At 44.9% G+C, this 22,527-nt stretch overlaps 1 protein-coding gene across 2 annotated transcripts in view; it reads left to right on the forward strand.

Moving 5' to 3' along the window:
• The window catches only part of CCSER1 (coiled-coil serine rich protein 1), an 816,857-nt gene that overhangs the window by 580,489 nt on the left and 213,841 nt on the right, over positions 1-22,527 (forward strand). Inside the window, exon 10 of one of the 2 annotated variants that reach the window (XM_054382973.1) lies at positions 7,083-7,089. The exons of the other annotated variant lie outside the window; for it this stretch is intronic. Within the exon in view, the coding sequence (XP_054238948.1) occupies positions 7,083-7,089 (7 nt within the window). The remainder of the gene's footprint in view (positions 1-7,082; positions 7,090-22,527) is intronic. 2 annotated transcript variants of the gene reach the window in all.

Below are 22,527 nucleotides of genomic sequence, written 5' to 3' on the forward strand. Positions count from 1 at the left end.
CTTCAGAAACACTGCTGGGCTTGACCATTTGGGAATGTATCCCATTTGTTGTTGTGGTGGGCTGAAAATTTCCCCCAACATTAAATTGCCAGACCAGCTTAGTTGCAAGCAAATGAAGCTGCAATTGCAAGCAAAACTACACTCTAAAATGAAATGAATATGTACAAAAGATGCAATATTTACAACATTTACAGGTATTTACAATTTATAAACAGCCTAAGCTTCCCCACTCCCTGCCCCTTTCCCTCTACCCTCCTGTACACAAGAGAAAGAGCTGAGAGTTGGTTGTTGGCACTTAGCCACAACAAAGAACACAGCCAATGTCAGCAAAGCCATGAGAAAGCACCAGCCAGAGCACAGGAAGCAACGAGAGAGAGAGTTAGTCTATACAAACCCACTTTGTTAGTAATCTGTCCAAGGGGATGGTTTAGAACTTAGCATTATTTTCCTTTTTACACCCAAAGGTGATTTATTTCCATTCTACCACTTTCTGTTCAAGATCTGTGGAAAATTTTCAAGGCACAGCCTGAAACTGCCACAGTTGTGAAACCTGCCTTCCTGATGAAGTGCTCCTGTTCACTCAGAGGAGGAGTTCTGGAGAGGCTGAAATGGGAATCCTTATGTGTGGTTTTAGGCTCCTACAAGCAGGGAACAAATGTATGGCTGCTCTCTTACAGTCTGCATTGCTGACCAATGTGAAATGCTCTGCCTCTTACAAGCAGGGAACAAATGTATGGCTGCTCTCTTACAGTCTTCATTGCTGACCGATGTGAAATGCTCTGCCATTGCAGTCATTTCACTACATAGGAGAAACCCAGGATGGTTTCCTCTTCTTCATTGAAGCCTGGAGGAGCTTGATCCTGGAGGTGGTCTGAAAAGTTGGGGCATGGTTATATATAGGAACTGTTAACACCCCTCCTGCTTTTCTCCTCTTTCCTCGAGGATTGCATGCTGCCCAGAGTGAATGTGTTTTTTAGCAATCATTTACAAACATCAGTGTGTTATAACTATGTGTTCCCATCAGATCAATCACATTCTGAATCCAGTGTGTGGGAGGATGTCTTTAGGGAGGTGGTCACAGATCAGTCTATATAATCCCAGAATCACAGAAAACATCCACTTGGAAGAGACTTCCAAGCTCATCCAGGGCAGCCTTCACCACAGTGCTGAATCAAATGCATTCTGTCAGAAAGTGGGGAGAAAACAATGATGTTATTTTCAAAATAATCTCTGAGAAGCGCTGGAAAGCTATATAATCCCTGCCTAATGGGTGGGAAGCAAGAGTAGGTGATTGAGATATAGACAATGTAAGTACGTGGAGACCATGGTAATTTACACCTTCATCCATTGCTTCTATCTGACTTCAGCACAGGGCTAGATATTGGCTACTAGAAGAGTTGTCATGGATTGAGTTGAACTTCCTGCTGCTATCGACACCATGCTGCAGTCGTGGCAGCTTTAAAAATGAAAGTGCTGGGTGGAGCAAAGTATTCTGGGGCTTGACGTTCAGGTTACAACATGGGAGGCTTCCTGTTCCAGTTGCTGCTTCGGGGTTCCAGGTTCTTGGGTGTTGGCTCTTTTCCACAGGGATGGTGGTGAGATGGGTGGCAATTGGGTAGCCTCCCTGGTTTGGGTTTTCTGGTTTATGCTGTTTGTTGTTGTTTTTTTTTTTTCCCCCTGTATTTCACTGTGCTGCTTCTGCAAATTGGCTGAGCTAAGGCAATCATGCATTATTAGATTAATTAGATTATTAGCTAAGGTAATTATGCATTGTGGTTATAATATCTCATGTTATATTAAACTCTTATCTCTTTATCTCAGCCCTGAGTTGTGTGTGCTGAGGGAGCAGGCAGCTTAGCCCTTGTGCTAACCCATTACAAGAGGGTACTAAAAACATTCTAAGTGCAACACAGAGCAAATGTGATTCCCATATTCATTTGTGACTGAAATTGGACAGTACAGATACACTCAAAATAAAAATCAGAGTTCAGAACATGTCTGGGATTAATAGGGTCATTTATATCCTGCCTAATCCCACAATTGTTTGCCATGGCACTACTCTATGCTTTGTCTTTTCCTCTGGGAATCAGCACACGAGCCTCTTACAGGTGGTATTTCGATACTGCATGCATTGCACTGCTCTTCATTGTAAACTGACTGCCATCTGGAATCTTTCTTGCCTGGGAATCTCTGGAGAAGCACAGCAATGTTAATTAGTTTAAGACTTTGGGAAACCTTCTTTGGACTCTCTTAAAAATAACTAATACTTTGTCTGTATTACGTTTGATAGCAGGCAAAAGAGAACTGGCAATTTCTTGTCTTTCATTATGGTGATAGAAGTCAATTAAAAAGTGAAAAAAAGAAAGAAAATAAAGTTTGTTGTGGAGACCCCCAATCTAAAAGTATTCCTGTTCTATGGCAGGTATTTCAGCAATTATTACTAATTGGAAACTTAAATGCAGTTGCTATAGCAGCGTCTTTATTCACTAATTGGTTTTGGCACATTTCTAGCTGAGCTGGATGCAAGGCTGTTCAAATGAGCCGGGAAGGCTGGGGTGGGAATGGCGAGCCGGTGCTGCCGGGCAGTACACTACTCCTCCAGCTCTGTGGCCCTGGGCACACACCAGGTTCTCTCAGGGAGCAAGACCTTGGTAGACTCAGCTGTGTTAGTGCAGCACAAGAAAACAGGAAATTGGAGAAATTCTGATCCACAATCCAACATGTCTCATTCTTCCTTCCTCTTTGGAGTGTATGTATTGCTGCAGAGTCAACAAACTCCTGTGATATCCCTTTCCAGACAGCTTTGCAGCTGCCTGGATCTTGTCTCCAACTGCCAGTCTGTTGTTGCTTATCTTTGGGTGGCTGGTCTATTCCTTTGCTGATCTCCAAAACTCTGGACTTGTGTTGATGTGCTTGTGCCTGTTCTTTTCATTCCTGCAGTGAATATTTCTTGTGACTTGGGTTGTTGAAGTCACCTCCCTCCACGTACACCATAACATATATTTGCAGGGCAGTTTAGGTTTTGATTTGAGTGCTTCTTTGCTGCTCTGCAGCAGGATGGAGGTCCACTGACATGCTGCAAACTGGAGGATTTTCAAACTTTAAGCATGTTATTCCCACCTTCAGCTTTAAAAGGTGGAGCTTGCTATGCAGAATTATTCTTTTTTTTTTTTTTTTTCTTCTCTACCTGCCCTGGATTTTGTAAGATTGCAAGTCTTGAGGTTAGTAGACTTTGGAAATGAAGAGCAGTTTCAAATCTCCTTGCTTCCCCCTGCCCAGCACTGCCCCTACCTTTTAGATGACCCTTCCACTCTGCTTTCTGTGGCTGTAGTTGCTGTGTGAAGGGGAGAGAAGGGTTTGCTTAGTAGTAACTATCATTGCTCAACAGATGTTATCTCTTCACCATCCATTCTCTGCCTTTTCTTGCTTAGAAACTTGAGGCTCTGAAAAAATTGCAGAGCTTCTCAAAGCAAAGACAGTGTGAAATGTTTCCCTGCTATATATCTGACTGGGGAGGGCAGGGTGGCAGTGTGAGTGTGCACTGCTGTTGAAATGTATAGTCTTGGCCCATAGGCTTGGGTGTGGAAGCCACTCTAGGAGGTTTCATTTGTGTGTGTTCACACAGATTTTAAGTTACCCAGAGTGTACCCAGAGCCATCCCTCTTGCCACTGCAAGCTGATTATCTGATTGTGTGTCACAATATTGAGGTGCTGTGTGACATAAAATTGCTAATAGTTTCTCATTCTCATGCATTATTCTTAGCAGGTAGTGAAATAAATAATTTTGATCACATGGGTTTCACTTCAAAAAAAAGCAGTTAATTGAAGATGGGATCTCTGTTTGGAGGTGTGTCTGTTGGGCATGGGATGGTCTGTAAACAAGGGTTTGATGTCTAAATGTGGAATTAATTATTATTAAACACACCCTGACAGCTTTTAAGATTAATTTTTGCAGTTATAGTAACTTTTTGTTTGTTTATAATAGTTAAACTCTTAATGAGATGTGTACTCTATGACAAGAGGTGCTCAGGTGCAGGTTACTTGATGGGATGACAAATACCCCATTGGTATCACAAAATCACAGAATGGTCCAGGCCAGAAGCGACCTCCAAAGGTCACCCAGTTCAACCCCCTCTGCAGTCAGCAGGGACATCCCCAACTAGATCAGGTTGTCCAGGGCCCTGCTGAGCCTCACCTTGAATATCTCCAGGGATGGGGCCTCAACAACCTCCCTGGGCAACCTGTTCCAGTGTTCCACGACCCTCACAGGACTTCTTCCTAACATCCAATCTAAATCTGCTCTGCTCTAGTTTGAAGCCATTGTCCCTCGTCCTGTCCCTGCAGGCCTTTGCAAACACTCTTTGCAAAGTCTCTCTGCAGCCTTCCTGTAGCCCTTTTCAGGAAGCTATTAGGTGTCCCTGGAGCCTTCTCTTCTCCAGGCTGAACACCCCCAGCTTCCTCAGCCTCGTAGCAAAGCTGCTTCAACCCCCTGATCATTTTTGTGGTCCTCCTCTGGACCTGCTCCATCAGGTCCATGTCCTTCCTATATTGAGGGCTCCAGAGCTGGACACAGTATTCCAGGTGAGGTCTCACCAGAGCAGAGAGGCAGGATCCCCTCCCTCCATCTCTGGCCACTCTGCTTTTGATGCAGCCCAGGCTGCCATCAGCCTTCTGTGCTGCAAGCTCACACTGCCTGCTCATGTCCAGCTTCTCATCCATCAGCACCCCTAAGTGCTCTTCCTCAGGGCTGCTATCTGTCACCTCATCCTCCAGCCTGTAACAATCCATCCTTGATAGTTAGGATTCCTCTGGCCCAGGTGCAGAACCCTGCACTTGCTCTTGTTGAACCTCATGAAGTTTTCAGAAACTTGAGTTCAAATGCGTAGACCATGTTCAAATATAATTGAGGGAGTTCCAACTTTTATTTCCCTTTGAATGGAATTTAAAATGTTTGTTGAATTGGAATTCAGGGGGAAAAAAAAGCCCTCTCAACTCTTAGACAAGCTGCTGCATGTATACTTCATGCCCTTGTTCATACCTCCTCCTTCCATCTATGCTTCATGCCCTTGTTCATTCCTCCTTCTTGCATCTGTACTTCATGCCCTTGTTCATAGCTGCTCCTTACTTTAGCAGACCTTTACTAAAAGGAAAGGGGAAAGCTTTTGAAAGCCCATGTTTGTCATTATTGTAATTTACAACCCTCACTCTAGCACAGTTATATCTGTCATTAGTAGCTCTTAATAGCTGGTGTCTATTCTTTTCATAGCTGGTGTCCATTCTTTCCATGGCCTCAAGGCTATGTAAAGAGGACAAGTCAGGGTGACTCTCCTCGGTATACAGAAAGCAAACAGATGTCACAGGCATTCTTGTAGTACTGTGATATCAAATCCCTTGTGTATGTATGTGTGTGACTAACACTGCCCTCACCAAAAGCCCTCTTGTAATACCTTACCTTGTCATACAGGCTTGAATTCTACTGTGTTTAATAATAACCTCCTTGCCAAAGGTTCCTCTCTTTGTTTTTCATATCTAATCTCATCTGGTTGGTGTTATCTATAACTGTGTGTGTGATTTGGCAAGTTGGGAAATTTCAGTCAGAGGACAGCTTGAATGCATCTCCAGCTGCCAAAACTGTGAGATACTGCTGTCACCAGGAGCAGCTGAGGGAGCTGGGGGTGTTCAGGCTGGAGAAGAGGAGGCTGAGGAGAGACCTCATTGCTCTCTACAGCTCCTTGAAGGGAGGTTGGAGCGAGGAGGGGGCAGCCTCTGCTCCTTGGTGGCAATGGACAGGAGCAGAGAAAATGGTTTCAAGGTGCACCAGGGGAGGCTCAGGCTACATACTAGGAAATATTTGTTCCCAGAGTGGGATCTCAGACATTGGAATCGTCTGCCCAGGGCAGTGGTGGAGTCCCCATCCCTGGAGGTGTTTAAGCAATGTAGAGCTGGTGCTTAGGGACATGGTTTGGTATTGAACCTGCAGTGCTGGGTCAAGGGTTGGACTGGATGAGCTGACTGAGGAGCAAAAGAAAGGGACTGAGCTGCATTTAAAATGTTTGAGTGTAGTTACAAGGTATTCACTTGTTTTGAAAGTATTTTGGTGTAAGAGGTTGAAAAAAAAGGTATTTGATTAGCTCTACATGAATTTTGAGGAAGGAACAGGACTAGTGCAAGGTCCTGCATCTGCTTGAGCAGCCCTGAAGAAAAGGACTTAGGGGTGCTGGTGGATGCGAAGCTCAACATGAGCCAGCAATGTGCACTTGCAGCCCAGAGAACTAACCAGAGCCTGGGCTGCAGCAAGAGAAGTGTGGCCAGCAGGGCCAGGGAGGGGATTCTCCCCCTCTGCTCCACTCTGCTGAGACCCCACATGGAGCTCTGTGTCCAGTTCTGGAGCCTCTGTTACAGGAAAGATCTGGAGGTGCCGGAAAGTGTCCAGAGAAGGGCCATGAGGATGAGCAGGGGGCTGAAGCTGCTCTGCTGTGCAGATAGACTGAGAGAGTTGGAGTTGTTCAGTCTGGAGAAGAGAAGGCTCTGAGGAGACCTTCTTATGGCCTTCCAGGATCTGAAGGGAGCTACAAGAAAGCTGGGGAGGGACCTTTTAGGGTGTCAGGAGGGGAATGGACTGGGGGGAATGGAGCAAAACTAGAAGTGGGGAGATTCAGATTGGATGTTAGGAAGAAGTTCTTCCCCATGAAGGTAGTGAGAGACTGGAACAGGTTACTGGAACAGGTTGACCAGGGAGGTGGTGGAAGCCTCATACCAGGCTGGATGTGGCTGTGAGCAATGTGCTCTAGTGTGAGATGTCCCTGCCCATGGCAGAGGGGTTGGAACTGGCTGATCCTTGAGGTCCCTTCCAACCCTAACAATTCTGTGATTCTATAAATGGGACAGAGGGTTTTTGGAAGAAGTGCCAGCCCTCACCACTGAAGAGAGTATAAAGCCAAGGAGCAACAGAAACACTCTGGTAGCAATAGCACCACACAGGTGGCCATGTGTAAGACTGTGTTGTGGTTTTTCTTTCCAATAAACTCCTTCAGCAGTTCAGACACTCTTCAAATGCTCTGCTAAAAGGCTTCTGTAAAAAGATGATGGGTAGCTCTGCATTATGTAGAACGACAGAATCACAGAATAGTTTAGGTTAGAAGGGACCTTGAAATATCTTCTAGACCAACTACCCTTGCCATGTGCAGGGTCATCTTCAACTAGATGAGAACCTTACCTCGAATGCTTCCAGGGATGGGGCTTTGACCACCTTTCTGGGCAACCTGTGCCAGTGTTTCACCACCCTCATCATAAAACACGTCTGTTGTAAAGGGTATTATTAATTACCCTTACAATAATAATAAACACTATGGCAAACGGGTAGTAATAAAAATATTAGTGACCCTTCCTTCATATGAAAATTGCCAAACTTGTTCAATAGGATCCTTGTATGGTTGAAATATCTATTTACAATGGGAATATGCAGTCTAAGGGCAAGATACAAACAATTCAATGCAAATTAGGAAGTAACAGCTTAGAAAGAGAAGGTTCCCAAGGGCAGACAGTGCTCAGTTACAGCAGGGGGAGACTCGGTAAGGACCCTCACACCCAAAGGGCAATGAATGAATTACTCACAGCTGGATCTACCCCCAGGGGGGATGCTGCTGCTGCTGCTGTGTCAGCTCTGGGGCGCTCTCGTCGGGCGCTGGCAGGGCAGATTGCCGGCAAGGAGAGGTCAGCGCCTGGGCCCAGGCTGCTCTGGCTGCAGCGGACGGCAGGCAGTGAACGACTCTGCATGACGGGAGCTGGCTTGGCTCTGGGGAAACTGAGGCACGGCACCAGGCTGGTGGCAAGGGGAAGCAGGCCAGGGGGATCTGGCTTCTAGGCTTGGGGCTGCTCCGGCTTGCTGGGTATGGATCCTGGCTTTATCCCAGGCTCTGGACCAGGCACTTGAGGTAGGGCAGGGCAACTCGAGACAGCTTCGACGAGACGGGTCCAGGTAGGCTTGAAGCAATGTAAGGCTTAAGCAAGGCAAAGCAAGGTGTGAAGCAAGGTTTGAAGCAAGGCAAAGGCAACTACCAAGTCAGCCTATATATATATATACATCTGGCCAGTGATCGATTTGTCCAATGGAGCACTGAAGCCAATGTGTACCTGCCCCATGGAAAGGCCTCTGCCAGGCTATAGCCATAAAAGGTAGAAGCAAGGACCTTGTCTCTGGGGGAGCAGTGGTCAGCTTACCTGATCTCACCCCAGGTAAACAACTTGTTTGCCAGCCAGGCAGGAGTCCTGTCTTCTTTTTTCTTTTTCCCACATTGCCCTGTGTCTCTGCAGGAAGGAGGGGAGAGAAAAGGACCTCGTCTAGACATCTTAAGGCCTGTCTGGGTTTGTACTGGGCCATGTCATGGCCCTACCATGACAGCATCTGCCTTAGATCAGAATATAATCTGAATCTCCCCTCTCTTAATTTCAAAACGTTACCCTTTGTCCTATCACAGCAGGCCTTGGTACAAAGTTTGTTCCCATCTTTCTTTTAAGCCTCCTTTAAGTATCAAAAGGCTGCAATAAGCTCTCCCCAGAACCTTCTCTTCAGGCTGTCTCAGCCTTTTTTCACAGGAGAGGTGCTCCAACACTGAGCATTTTCGTGGCTTTCCTCTGGACCTGCTCATGGACAGGTTCATGTTTTGTGCTGAGAACTCCAGGGCTGGGCACATTTCCTCTGGACCTGTTCATGGACAGGTCCATGTCTTTCTTGTGCTAAGGACTCCAGAGCTGGACACAGTATTCTAGGTACTCACAAGAGCAGAAGAGAGGAGGAGAATCAGCTCCCTCAACCTGCTGACCACACTTCTTTTAGTGCAGCCCAGGACATAGTTGACTTTCCGTGCTGCAAGCATACATTGTTGACGCATGTCAAGCTTTTCATCCACCAGCAACCCATTCTTCTCTGGACTTCTTTGAACTCCATCATCCCCCAGTCTGTATCGATACCATAGGTTGCACCAACACCCAACCCATATGCAGGACCTAGCATGTGACCTTGTTGAACATCATGCAGTTCACATGGGTCCACTTCTCAAGCCCATCCTTCAGGTATGCCAACTGCACCACTCAGCTGGGTGTTGTCTGCAAACTTGCTGAGGGTGCTCTCTACCCCTGTGGGTGTCGTTGCTGAAGATCTCGCCAAGCATTGGTCCCAGTATGGACACAACTCATCACTGATCTCTGTCTGGAGAGGCCAAAGGTGAAATGCTGCAGTGCTCAGATGAGCATATGTCAAGTTAACTTGTATGTGTACAGCTAAGTGAAAACAGAGGCAAGAAGCAGTTAGCAAAGCCCAATCTAGCAGCACACAACTGACCATCTGTGCCACAAAGAGTCGTCTTTTAAAGTATCAACACAGAAGCTCAGGTGGTGAAAACAAAGATGAAAAGATGAACACATCAATCAGACAGGGGTTTAGATAGGAGAATCAAAACCAATTTTGTCATTTTAGTTTGCCTGCTAAGGTCAATTTTTTAATTTTTATTTGTAAGGCTCAGCTGGTGAGACACTCAGAGCTACCTGTTCTGAAAACAAACAAACAAACAATTTCTTTTTAAGGGAAAAGAATAGGCAGCAAAGAGCTTCATAAGGAGCTGAGAGATTAAGACAGGTGGTTTGAAGTTAAATTCTGAGAGCTTGTCACATTGCCTGTGAAATAAAAATCCAGGTTAGATGGATCCAGAATCATGTCCCTTTCTTGTATGAGATGTGTTTTATTGATGCATTCATTTGGTTTTGAAATGAAGCTGAATCAAGGCTCTGTACAAAAGAAGTCTTTTTCTGAAGGTGATACAAATTAACATAGACCTCAACAGCAAAATCTTTCTCAAGTAATAGTTTTCTTCAGCCCTTGGGCACAAGAGGGGAGCTTGGACCTAACTAATTTTTTTATTTTTCTATCCAGGATGACAGTTTCTTCTCCCTACTTCATCTCCAGCACTATTTTGCTGTACTGTGAGCATTTACCAGTTAGGACTGTTTCACAAGGGCCATCAAGTATTGATCTGACAGTAATGGCTTTCACACAGATTTTTCAGCTTCTAGTAAACATTCCTTTTCTTCCTTGTCAGCCACTCACCTTTTCTTGGCATGGAATCATGTGATTTGTTTGGTTTTTTTTTTTTTTTTTTTTGTAGATCTGTATTTTTCAACTGTAACCCTTGTTTTCCTTATTGAACCCTCAGATTAGTCTAATGATCATGTTAGTTGTAACAGCTAAAATAAAAATGAACCCAAGGAAAGAAGCTTTTTAAAATGTTCTCATACAGCTTGAGGTCTGTGAGTGTCTGACTTCATGTGGACAACTTATCTATATCTATATATGTATCTATATCATCTATATCTATATCAAATCTAGATCTCTATCTCTAATCTATATATAATCTATATCTATACCTATAACTATATCTATCTAACCTTCATCTAGATCTTTAGGAAGAAGTTCTTCCCCATGAGGGTGGTGCGAGACTGGAAGAGGTTGCCCAGGGAGCTGGTGGAAGCCTCATCCCTGGAAGTTTGGTGCAGCCAGGCTGGATGTGGCTGTGAGCAACCTGCTGTAGTGTGAGGTGTCCCTGCCCATGGCAGGGGGGTTGAAATTGGATGAACCTTGAGGTCCCTTCCAGCCCTGACAGTTCTATAATTCTATGATTCTATATCTAATCTATATCTATATCTATCTATATCATCTATATCATCTGTATCTGTATCTAATCTATATCTGTATCTATATCTATCTATATCTATGTCTAGATAGATAGAGATAGAGTTATGGATGCATGGAGATAGATAGATACATCTAGATGCATCTCCATGTTGTACGTGAGATTTTATGCAAGGAGAAAATACTTTGGTCTGTGAAAGATTTCCAGTGACTTTTGGTCAGACCTGTAATGTAGTCATATCCAAACCTGCAGTGGTAATCACATTCATAGTGTTTTATACAAGCTTCATGTTCACCCCTTAAAAATAGGGAAATGAGTTTTTCTTGCTGGGCTATTTGAGAGGCCATTACAGAAAACAGTATGCAGAGGTGTAGAAGTATTTATTTAATGTGACCAAGCAAATGTTGCAGGTCTGCACTTTCTAAGCACGTTTGCAATAAGGAGAAAAAAATGCAAATTTCACACATTGTTCCTTGGTATATATTTCTTTTCAGCAATAACATTGGTTTGGTTTGGTTTGCTTTGCTTTGCTTTTTTAATGAAAGTGCAGGAGGATTTTTTTTTTATTTTATTTTAGAAATAAATGAGCTCTAGTGGAAATATGAGTTGAAAAGGTAACAGGGAATGTGTGCTTTAGCATTAGGCTCTGACTCTAAATTAAAGTTGGAATGTTAATCCCTAGGCATTCAGTTAAGCTTTATGCAAACATTTACTGCAGTGTCATATTCTGATCTAGATATTCATCTGATGGTCTCTGCTTTGTTCTCTAGTGAATTTTTAATTTTGGAGTGGTTAAGTCAGAATTCACTGCTGACACCTGGCTTTGAGTAGGAAGATGAAAAGCTGAAGGTCTCTTCCAAAGCAAATGGTGCTGTGCTAGTCAGTTAATAGGATGCACAAACACTGTGTGCATTTTTCAACTGTCACTTACATGTTCTGGACACACTTCCCATATGCATGCATACAGAATCATAGAGTTGTTTAGGCTGGAAATTGCCTTTCATTGAGTTCAAGCATTAACCTAACACTACCAAGTCTGGTGCTAAACCATGCTTAAGCATCATGTCTACGTGGCCTTTGAAACCTCCAGGGGTGATGATTCAAGCACCGCTCTGGGCAGCCTCTTCCCATGCTTGACAGCCCTTGCAGCCAAGAAATTTTTCCTTATGTCCAACCTAAACTTCCCCTGCACAACTTGAGGCTGTTTCCTTTCATCCTGTCATTTGCTATTTGGAGAACAGACCAACACCCACCTTGCTACAGCCTCCTTTCAGGCAGTTTAGAGAGCAAGGTTTCCCCTCAGCCTCCCTTTCTCCAGACGAAACAATCCCATTTCTGCTCCTCACAGGGCTTGTTCTCTAGAACCTTCACCAGCTTTGTTGCCCTTTCTCTGGACTCCCTCCAGCACCTCAATGTCTGCCTTATGACGAGGGACCCAGAGCTGAGCACAGTGCCCAAAGTGTGGTCTCACCAATGATGAATTCAGGGGCACCAGCAGGGGCTCCTGTTGGCCACATTGTTCCTGGTACAGGCCAGGATGCTGCTGGCCACCTTGGCCCCTTGGCCACACTGCTGGCTGGTGTTGAGCCAGCTGCTGACTAGCACCCCTAGGTCCGTTTCTTCTAGGCAGCTTTCCAGCCACTCTTCCCCAAGCCTGTAGCCTTGCATGGGGTTGTTGTGACCCAGGTGAAGGACACAGTACTTAGCCTTGCTGAACTTCATACACTTGGGCTTGGCCCATCAATCTAGTCCTTCCATGGCCCTCTGTAGAGCCTTCCTACCCTCATGCAGATCAGCACATCTACCCAGCCTGGTGTCATCTGCAAACATACTGAGGGTGCACTCAATCCCTTCATCCAGATCCTTGATAAAGAGACTAAAAAGAACTGGTCACAGCACTGAGTCCTGGAGAACCCCAGGCTCTGACTGGCCACTAACTGGATTTAACTCCATTCCCCACCACTCTTTGGGCCCAGCCACTCAGCCAGTTGCTTTATATGTATGCATATGGAGACAGTTGTGCAGACAAAGGTAACAACAACTGCAAATGGGAAGCAAAAAGAATGAACTTCACAAACAGAGTCATTTGTATTTTGCTTCTCTTTGAATGGATTTTTCCTGTATTTGAAGCAGGGACTAATGTAGGAGTATGTAAGACCAGCCTTCAAAAAGAGCCCAGCCCCTGTGTGGCTCTGTCTCAAATCACTGTGTGTGTTCCTGAGCAATGTAAGATTCACCCAGAGGGACTGCTTCCAGCCAAATGGCTCCCATAAGAAATGACATCCAGCCCACCTGGAAAGGTAACACTCAGAGGCAGCAAGGTGCCCACGACTGTTGAAGAGCCCACAGTCCTGTGCTAAATGTAATATCAGCAAAAAGTACTTTTGTGACATTAAACGATTCACATGGTGCTTCATTTACCTCTGCCTCACTGTCTCATGTGTGTGACTGTGTATTGCATAGAAGGCTTCTAATTGTCCTTAAAATACAGGCCAAACTGACTGGCTATGTAAGGTAGTGAAATCCTCTCTTTCACTGGAGATTGTTCAGCCTGGAGAAGAGAAGACTCCAGGGGAACCTTAGAGCTGCCTTCCAATACCTGAAGGGATCCTACAGGAAGGCTGCAGAGGGACTTTTTCTTGCCCACTGACAGGAAAAGGGGAAATGGATTGAAATGGAAGGAGAATAGGTTTAGACTGGATCTTGGGAAGAAATCCTTCACTAGGAGGGTGGCAAGACTCTGGAATGGATTGTCCAGAGAGACTGTGGCTGCCCCCTGCCTGGAGACGTTGAAGGCCAGGTTGGATGTGGCCTTGAGTAAGCTGAGCTCGGTGAGAGGTGTCCCTGCCCATGGCAGGGAGGTTGGATTGGATGGTCTCTAAGTTCTCTTCCAGCCTAAGCCAAATCAGACTGTCCACAGAAAGGCAGCTCTTGGCAGGAACCCAAGACCGATGAGAACCAGAGGAGTTGATTAAGTACTGCCACTGGCCAGCAGTTTCAGCCTGAATTTCCAGTGCACAGTCCTAAAACAAACAGATTTATTGAGATGAGTCCAGTTAATATGCTCCAGTTGAATTATGTGGTAGGCAATAGTGCCTAAGAGATCTGTTAGACCATGTTCATGAAAAACTTAATGGAGCAAGGAAGGGTGGCTTAAAACAACTTGTACAAGCTTGAAGGCAATGATAAGTAAATTCAAGTTCTCTTCAGTGAAGTCTTCAGAGAGGATGAAGAATCAGGTCATAAACTGATTAAGAAATTAATGTAAATGTGTGAATGAGATGTTTGCAAATGAGTTGTTAGCATTTTCATATTTCATTTTTTTATGGTCACAAATATTTTTTAAATCTCAGAATCACAGACTGTTAGGGATTGGAAAGGACCTTGAGAGCTCATCCAGTCCAACCCCCCTGCCAGAGCAGGAGCACCTAGAGCAGATCACACAGCAAGACATCCAGGCAGGTCTTGAATATCTCCAGAGAGGGAGACTCCACAATCCCCCCTGGGCAGCCTGTTCCAGTCTTCTGTCACCCTCACAGGGGAAAAAAACTTCTCCTCGTGTTTCCATGGAACTTCCTATGCCTCAACTTCCACCACTGCCCCTTGTGCTGGCATTGGGCATCACCCAGCAGAGCCTGGCTCCAGCCTCTGGGCACTCCCCCTGCACATCTTTAGCAACAGCAATGAGGTCACCTCTCAGGCTCCTCCTCTCCAAGCTCCAGAGCCCTCAGCTCCCTCAGGCTCTCCTCCTAAGGAAGATGTTCCACTGCCTTCAGCATTTTTGTGGCTCTGTGCTGGACTCTTTCAAGCAATTCCCTGGGGTTCTTCTTGAACAGAGGGGCTGAAAACTGGACACAGTATTCCAGATGTGGCCTCACCAGGGCAGAGTAGAAAAATATTTCAGCTGATGTTAATGCACCCAGGAATTCACAATTTATGAGAAATTTCTGCCTCTGCAATTTGAGCAGATTATTGTTGCTTCTGAGATAGCTACAAGGAAGCATTCATTTAACAAATGCAAGCTTGCTACACATTTGAAACAATTACCTTGTTGCTGTCACATAAGGGACTGTAGGTAGCCAGAAAGATTTTCTCTCTTGTCTGATTGCATCTGGATCTGACGTACTCTGCTTAGTTTGCCCTTACAAGATTCCAATCCAAACTGTGGTGGGAAGTCTATTTTAGGATCCTTCACTGATATGTGGAAGCAGATTGCTGAAAAGTGAATGTAAATGTTGATTCAGAGTTGAAAGTGTGGCAAGAGACTGGCAGTAAAATATTTACAGATAACTTGTAGATGGAATATGTCTTCCTTATTGAGCTATAACTTCAGTTTGGAAGATACTTGGGGGTTGACAAATTTATATTACTGTATCTATGGAGTTGCATTTTCTCCTGAGGCTATTTTCTTTTAGCTGTTCTGTTCATGCCTGGCATGGCTTACCAAAAAACAAAATTAAAAACCCCAAACCATTAACAAATTGTGACTGCAGTCCTATGTTCTTCAATTCCACAAAGTCTGGATTTGTATGAAGGCCTTCTGGTATTTCAGACCACTATAGGAACGAATTTGTTTGTTTGTTTGTTTTCCCCCTTGTTTCTTTGTTTAAAGTAAACCACATTGCAATCTGAAATCTAATAAAGGAAAAAGACAGCAATGAGAAGCAGTTTTTCATCAGAGGGATTGTAAAGATAATGCTGGCTGTTATTAAAGTCAGATAATGCTATAAAAGGGATTAAGTTGTAAACAATTGCTTGTGAAAAGTAGTGGGGGTGTTTTGTTTGCTAGTTTGTCCTTTTTTTTAATCAATTTCTAATCCCATCTTTCTAAATGAATTCCTGTTCTGCTTGAATTTGGCTTTAAATTCTTGTGATGGTTTTGAGGCCAGGTGCCTGTAAGAACCACGAAGTTACAGATAATGGTAATTGTGTGTGTTTGACCCATGTCTGGGGCTAAACTGCAGCAGTTGCTGTATCAACCAGTGATTGTCAGTTACCTCCCCAGCAGAGAAGGGGGAGTGGGAAAAGGAGAGAAGACACAATGGATGAAATGAAAAGGGATTTAATGAAACAGCTAAACTGATGCTAGTGTCAGGATAAAGTTATAGTCAGCCCACCAAAGGTACACCAGTCACACTAAGCAGGGAGGAAGTCCTCAAGAGCAGAAGAGGAGCAGGGTCAGGGGGAGTCCAAGCAAGAAGCTCTTGTGGGATTCTCTGACAGGAGGCTCCTTCTCCTCAGCAAACTCCCCCCTTTACACTGAGTGTGATGCTCATGGTCGGGCATGTCCCTTTGTGACAACTCAAATCAGCTGTCCTGGCCGACTCAGAACTGCTAATGGCCATGGCTGGCCTGGGATTTTATCCCAGCAAAAGCAGGACAGTCATGAGAGACCTCAATATAGCTGCTTATTTATGACTGTGCTGTCTGTTCTTTGGCAGTGCTCAGAACTAAAGGTATCACTCTGAGTTCCGTGATAAGAAAAAGGGATATGTTAATTTTCAAACTTCATGTCAAAATATGATACACTAGGGCAGATGTTGCTACCATGAGTGGCCACTTTAAAAATCATAGTCTGGAGTTGAGAGGGTGACTCTGTGTGTGTGTGGGGGGGGGTTGTTTGGTTTGTGGGTTTGGGGTTTTTTTAATTAATGTATTTTTAATCATTAAGTAGTTGGGTTTGTGCCCTAATACAGAAGAGGGAATTTATTGGAAAAGCAGTCATTTGATGGGCAGTGAACTCTCTTTTGCTTTCTTCTGCCGTCGATTGATCTATTGTCAATATGCATCTTTGTGGAGGTTCCCCATCAGAAGTGGCACCACCAGAACAGCAACATTTGTGCAGTTCTGCTGCGGAGGGGGCATGCAGATTGACTGATCTGATCCTTTTATATGGTGCAGTACTCACACTTCCAAGTTGAAACCATAGAATCATAGAATGGTCCAGGATGGAAGGGACCTCCAAAGCTCATCCAGTCCAACCTCCCTGCAGTCAGCAGGGACATCCCCAACTAGATCAGGTTGCCCAAGGGCCCTGTCCAGCCTCACCTTGAATATCTCCAGGGAAGGAGCCTCAACCACCTCCCTGGGCAACCTGTTCCAGTGTTCCACCACCCTCACAGTAAAGAACTTCTTCCTAACATCCAATCTAAATCTGCTCTGCTCTAGTTGGAAGCCATTGGCTCTTGTCTTGTACCTGCAGGCCTTTGTAAACAGACTCTCTCCAGCCTTCTTGTAGCCCCCTTCAGGTCCTGGCAGGCTGCTATTAGGTGTCCCTGGAGCCTTCTCTTCTCCAGGCTGAACACCCCCAGCTCCCTCAGCCTGTCCTCGTAGCAGAGCTGCTCCAACTCCCTGATCATTTTCATGGCTCTCCTCTGGACCCACTTCCAAAGCAGAACTCAAACCTTGAGAGGGTGTTCATCTATCTGGCATACTCTCTTGACCCGTTCCATTCGATCCATGTCCTTCCTGTGTTAAGGGCTCCAGAGCTGGATGCAGTATTCAAGGTGAGGTCTCACTGGAGCAGAGCAAAGTGGCAGAATCACCTCTCTGGATGTGCTGGCAACACATCTTTGGATGCAGCCTGTGAGAAACAAACTCCCTCCTAACAATGTGTTGAGGGACAAAGTCTGTTACAGAAGGTTTATTTACAGCGCTGGGTCCATGCCTTCCCACATGCACACCTTTCCTCCCCACACTGGGGGCTTTTAGAACAGAACTCTTCCCACACAACATCCTGATTGGTTCCAAGAACAAAGAACTTCTGCCCCACAACAGGAGTTCCACCACTGCATGTCTGGTGGTGGTCTCTTCAGGGCTCAGGGAACGCTTGAACTTCTGAACTCAAGTGTCCCAGACACACTGACCAGTACCTGACCCGGCAGAAAATGTCCTCGGCTCCTGCCTTGGGGTGGGATCCTCACATTCTTCCCTTTTGCTCGCCTATACCCTTAATTAGCTGGAGCAAAATTACGTCTCCTATCTTTATCACACAGCCCAGGATGTGATTGGCCTGTGCTGCAAGCTCACACTACCTGCTCATATCCAGCTTCTCATCCAGCAGCACCCCCAAGTCCTTTTCCTCAGGGCTGCTTTCTATCCCCTCCTTCCCCAGCCTGTATTGACAGTGAGGATTGTTCTGGCCCAGGTGCAGAACCCTGCACTTGCTCTTGTTGAACCTCGTGAGGTTCACCTGGGCCATCTCTCCAGCTTGTCCAGGTACCTCTGGAAACCAGAGGGTTTCTGTCTCTGTGTGCAGTTAATACTAGGTGCACTCCTAACTTCAGAGCTCGGGGAGAAGGAGGAAGCATATGCAATAGCTGAAGTGTTTTTGCTGAAAGGCTTTGTTTCAGCAGCAAACTAATACATACTCGGATGCTCTGCTTCAGTGAATGAGTTGCATTATGAGCCATTTTCATTTGGACTTTCTTGATGCTCTTGTCCCAGTCACAAGTATTAAGGCTGTCTGAGTTTCTGGTCATTACTTTAAAAAATTGACAGTAACTGGTTTTAGTCTAGGTGAGGATGTGAGCAGTAAAATATCTGTGGGAGCTAACTGGCAGATTCCCTTGCGGAGATCATTGGAGCTTCCAGCAACTGCTCAGCTGCGATTTCTGATGGAAAATGTGTCATACTCTCACCTTGACAGGATTAAAAATTGTTGGTGTTTTCCAAAAGAACTGAGTTTTGTAGTGTTCTGATTGCATTTCTGAGAGCTAAGTGAAAAGAAATTCTAAATGACTGACTGAAGGGTTGTAAACAGAACAACAGTGTAACTGCTTGTCTGCAGCATAAAGTCCACAGTCACTTTAGGGATGTCTTGGGTAATCAAACATTCCTGCAGGAACAATGAGGGGATGCTGAGGATGTAGTGGCAGGAAAGAGAAAAATAAAAGCTAGAGGCAGTAAAGAGAAAATAAAAGCCTCTCTGATTTTCACCTTATGAGGAACAGAGCCCATACTGTAGCTCTGGATTGCATGGTGTAGGAACATAGACCCAAACTGGTCTTTGTCCTGCTTTCAAAGGGCACACACCTCCTAGAGAATCTGTCCTAACCAGGAGTTACCTATCTGGTTAGTGCTTGGTTCAGCATCTGATTCTTTGAGTAAATAATAAGGAAATTAATATGGTTGCACAGATAATTTAAGCCTTTTTTTTTTTAAATTATTATTCTTTTTTTCCTAATTTTAATTCCAAAACTGTCCTGAATATTCCTTTGCACGACAGGTAGGACTGGTTTGGCAGTTCAATCCTCCAGCCTTCCTAGGCCAGGAAGCACTTTAGAATGAACTCTCAATCTTGTTATTTTGGGCCACAGGATATAAGAAGTAGGTAGGAATTAAGGAGCAATCAGGTGTAGTTTCTCCTCATATTGCAAAGTGTTCATCAGTCCACTGAGTATTCATCTGCAAAGTAGTCATCAGTCCACTGAACAGATCACTTCTATACCTGAGCCATACTGACAGTTTCACTTTTAGAGGCTTCTGAATCTTGATAAATTCTTTCTTGGCTGCTGAGCTGTGACTTTTCAGAGACTGGTGACTGTTTTCTCCTCATCCATTTAAAGGTGGGATTTGGGGGCTGTCCTGTTTGAAACATTCTCTCTAGAAGGTCTCAGATCACAGATGGGAACTCTTTTTGTCAGTTACCTTACACTGGCACTTTGGCTGCTGCTGAAGTGTAACTTACTATGCTGGTATTTGTTGGAAGCCTAATGTATGTACCAATACCAAAAACATGATTCTTAAAACTTATTCCTTGTTAAATGAACTGGCAGAGAGAGATTTATGTATTAAGTAAAAAGAAAAAAAGGAAGAGGTCTTTAGGACTAATTGAGGTGGTTAAGAAAGGTAAAAAATACAACCATAGTGAAAACTGATACAGGCAGAGTGCTGAGGAAAAAAAAAAAACAACTTTGCACAGTGAACCTGGGAGGTGGAATCTGCAGCTCTGTTGTGTGCATTTACATAACAAAGATTTAGAAGCAGCCATCATTAGCATGCTTTGGGTACCCTCTCAAAGAACTTGAAAAGGTTTTAAATGAAAAGGAGTTGCACACCTTGGCAATGTATGCAAATGCAGAACAGACATCAACGTCCTGTGGTGAACCCAGCCTATGCCACAGTGTTTCAAGATGAATCCAGACTCAAACTTCCCTGTATGCTAACAGCAGTATTTTGAGAGGTGCAGTTGTGGGGGTGATCTGAGTTCAGGTTTTGCACCCAAAAGGTAGGGAAGACTTAGCCACTTAGAATCTGTTTCAGGTGAGTGTAATAACTTGTATATGTCATTACCTTAGTAACTACCAGGTAACCAGTCAGCTACAATGCTTCTGCATTATTGATAGCATTGTCTGATCCCAGTGCAAGAGTCTATATTGCTAGGAAGCACAGGGCACTAGGAAAACTTCACACAGAATCACAGAATGGTCTGGGTTGGAAAGGACCTCCAAAGGTCATCCAGTTTGGACCCCCTCTGCAGTCAGCAGGGACATCCCCAACTAGATCAGGTTGCCCAGAGCCCTGTCCAGCCTCACCTTGAATATCTCCAGGGATGGGGCCTCCACCACCTCCCTGGGCAACCTGTTCCAGTATTCCACCACTCTCATGGTAAAGAACTTGCTCCTAACATCCAATCTAAATCTGCTCTGCTCTAGTTTGAAGCCATTGCCCCTTGTCCTGTCCCTGCAGGCCACTGCAGTTTCTCTTCAGCCTTCTTGTAGCCCCCTTCAGGTACTGACAGGCTGCTACTAGGTGTCCTTGGAGCCTTCTCTTCTCCAGGCTGAACACCCCCAGCTCCCTCATCCTGTCCTCGTAGCAGAGCTGCTCCAACTCCCTGATCATTTTTGTGTCCCTCCTCTGGACCTGCTCCATCAGGTCCATGTCCCTCCTGTGTTGAGGGCTCCAGAGCTGGATGCAGTATTCCAGGTGAGGTCTCACTGGAGAAGAGAAAAGTGGCACAATCACCTCATTTAATCTCTATTGTTTATCACTGATGTTATCATGGAAGCCTGGACACCTTTAGGGTTGTTACACCACACAGAGAGGACAGAACAAAAGAGCTGTGTGTGGTCAAAACTGTGGCACTGCAAAGAGTTCCAGCAGAGATTTTCCTCGGAGAATGTCTGAAACTTGGATTTTGTTTGAAAAATGCTCCATAGCTTTATGCCAAATGATAGTGAAGGATAACATTTATTTGTGGGGAATGATGGGGCGAAAGGAAAGGAGGACCTGGTTGAGGGTAAAGGCACGTATCCTTTCCCCCCAGACGGACATTTACTCTAGTTAAATCAGAAACATGAAACAGTAATGCAATCAAGGTCACTGTCCTCTAACTTTTCCCAGGAGCATGATGTCATCAGCAATGTGTTACCTAATTGGTGTCAGGAGTGGTAGTAGTAACTGACAATGAATAAATTCCCCTGTTCTTTGATGGATTTGTGTAAATTAATGCTGTTTAAATGGTTTCTTTTTGATTTGATTTGATGGGCTGGAACACCTCTCAGGTGAAGACAGATTGAGAGTTAGGGCTGTTCAGTCTGGAGAAGAGAAGGCTCTGAGCAGACCTTATTGTGGCCTTCCAGTATCTGAAGTGGGCTGCAAGAATGCTGGGGAGGGACTTTTTGGGATGTCAGGTAGGGATAGGACTCAGAGGGCAATGGACCAAAACTAGGAATGGGTAGATTCAGAATCTGAATGGGTAGATTCAGATTGGATGTTAGGTAGAAGTTCTTCCCCATGAGGTTGGTGAGACACTGGAAGAGGTTGCCCAGGGAGGTGGTGGAAGCCTCATCCCTGGAGGTTTTTGCAGCCAGACTGGATGTGGCTGTGAGCAACCTGCTGTAGTGTGAGGTGTCCCTGGCCATGGCAGGGAGGTTGGAACTGGGTGATCCTTAAATCACAGAATCACAGAATTAACTAGGTTGGAAAAGACCTTTGAGATCGTCTAACATATCACCCAACACCATCCAGTCAACTAAACCATGGCACTAAGTGCCTCATCCAGTCTTTTCTTAAACACTTCCAGGGGTGGTGACTCCCTGGACAGCCCATCTCAATGGCCAGTCTCTCTCTTTGTGAAGAATTCTTCCTAACATCCAGCCTAAACCACCCCTGGTGCAGCTTGAGACTGTGTCTTCTCCTTCTATCACTGGTTGCCTGGGAGAAGAGACCCTTGAGGTTCCTTCCAACCCTAACAATTCTATGACTCTATGATTTGGGAAAGAGTTGGAGGTGGAACTAAAAATGCTACACATCCAAAGCACACAAACAAATGCACTTTTGGCTACATAAGCAAGCAGACAGCTTGCCATTGTCAGAGCAATTTATGCTGGCTTTTTGCTTTTGCATACAGGTTCACAAATCATTTCAAAGTCAAATGATGAACTGAAAACTTACTTCTAGGAGGCGCCTTCATTTAAGGTACCACTGCATACCTCAGGTTTTCTACAAAGCTCCCTTTAAGCAAAGCAAAGAGCATATAGTTGGCAGGGTGGGATGGCTGTGCTACTGTCCTTGTGCAATGTGCATTCTTCCATCCTTCAGTCGATCTTCTGCAGATGAATGCATGCATTCTGGTGTGTGTGGTGGGTTGAAATTACCCCCAAAATAAAATTTGCCAGAGCACCTCAGTTGGAAGCAAATGAAGCTCTATTTACAAGCAAAACTACAATCTAGAAATATGAAATGCAATGAATATGTACAAAATAGGCATTTATATACATTTGTTTACAATTTATAAACAGCACAAAACCAGGGGGCTACCAACAGCTTCCTCCTCTCTCTCCCCTCTTCCCCCCCTGTACAAGGGACAAGAGAAAAGAGAAAAGCAGAGAGTAGCTTG

Source organism: Indicator indicator, chromosome 8 (genome assembly GCF_027791375.1).
Source record: "Indicator indicator isolate 239-I01 chromosome 8, UM_Iind_1.1, whole genome shotgun sequence".
Lineage (NCBI taxonomy): Eukaryota > Metazoa > Chordata > Aves > Piciformes > Indicatoridae > Indicator > Indicator indicator.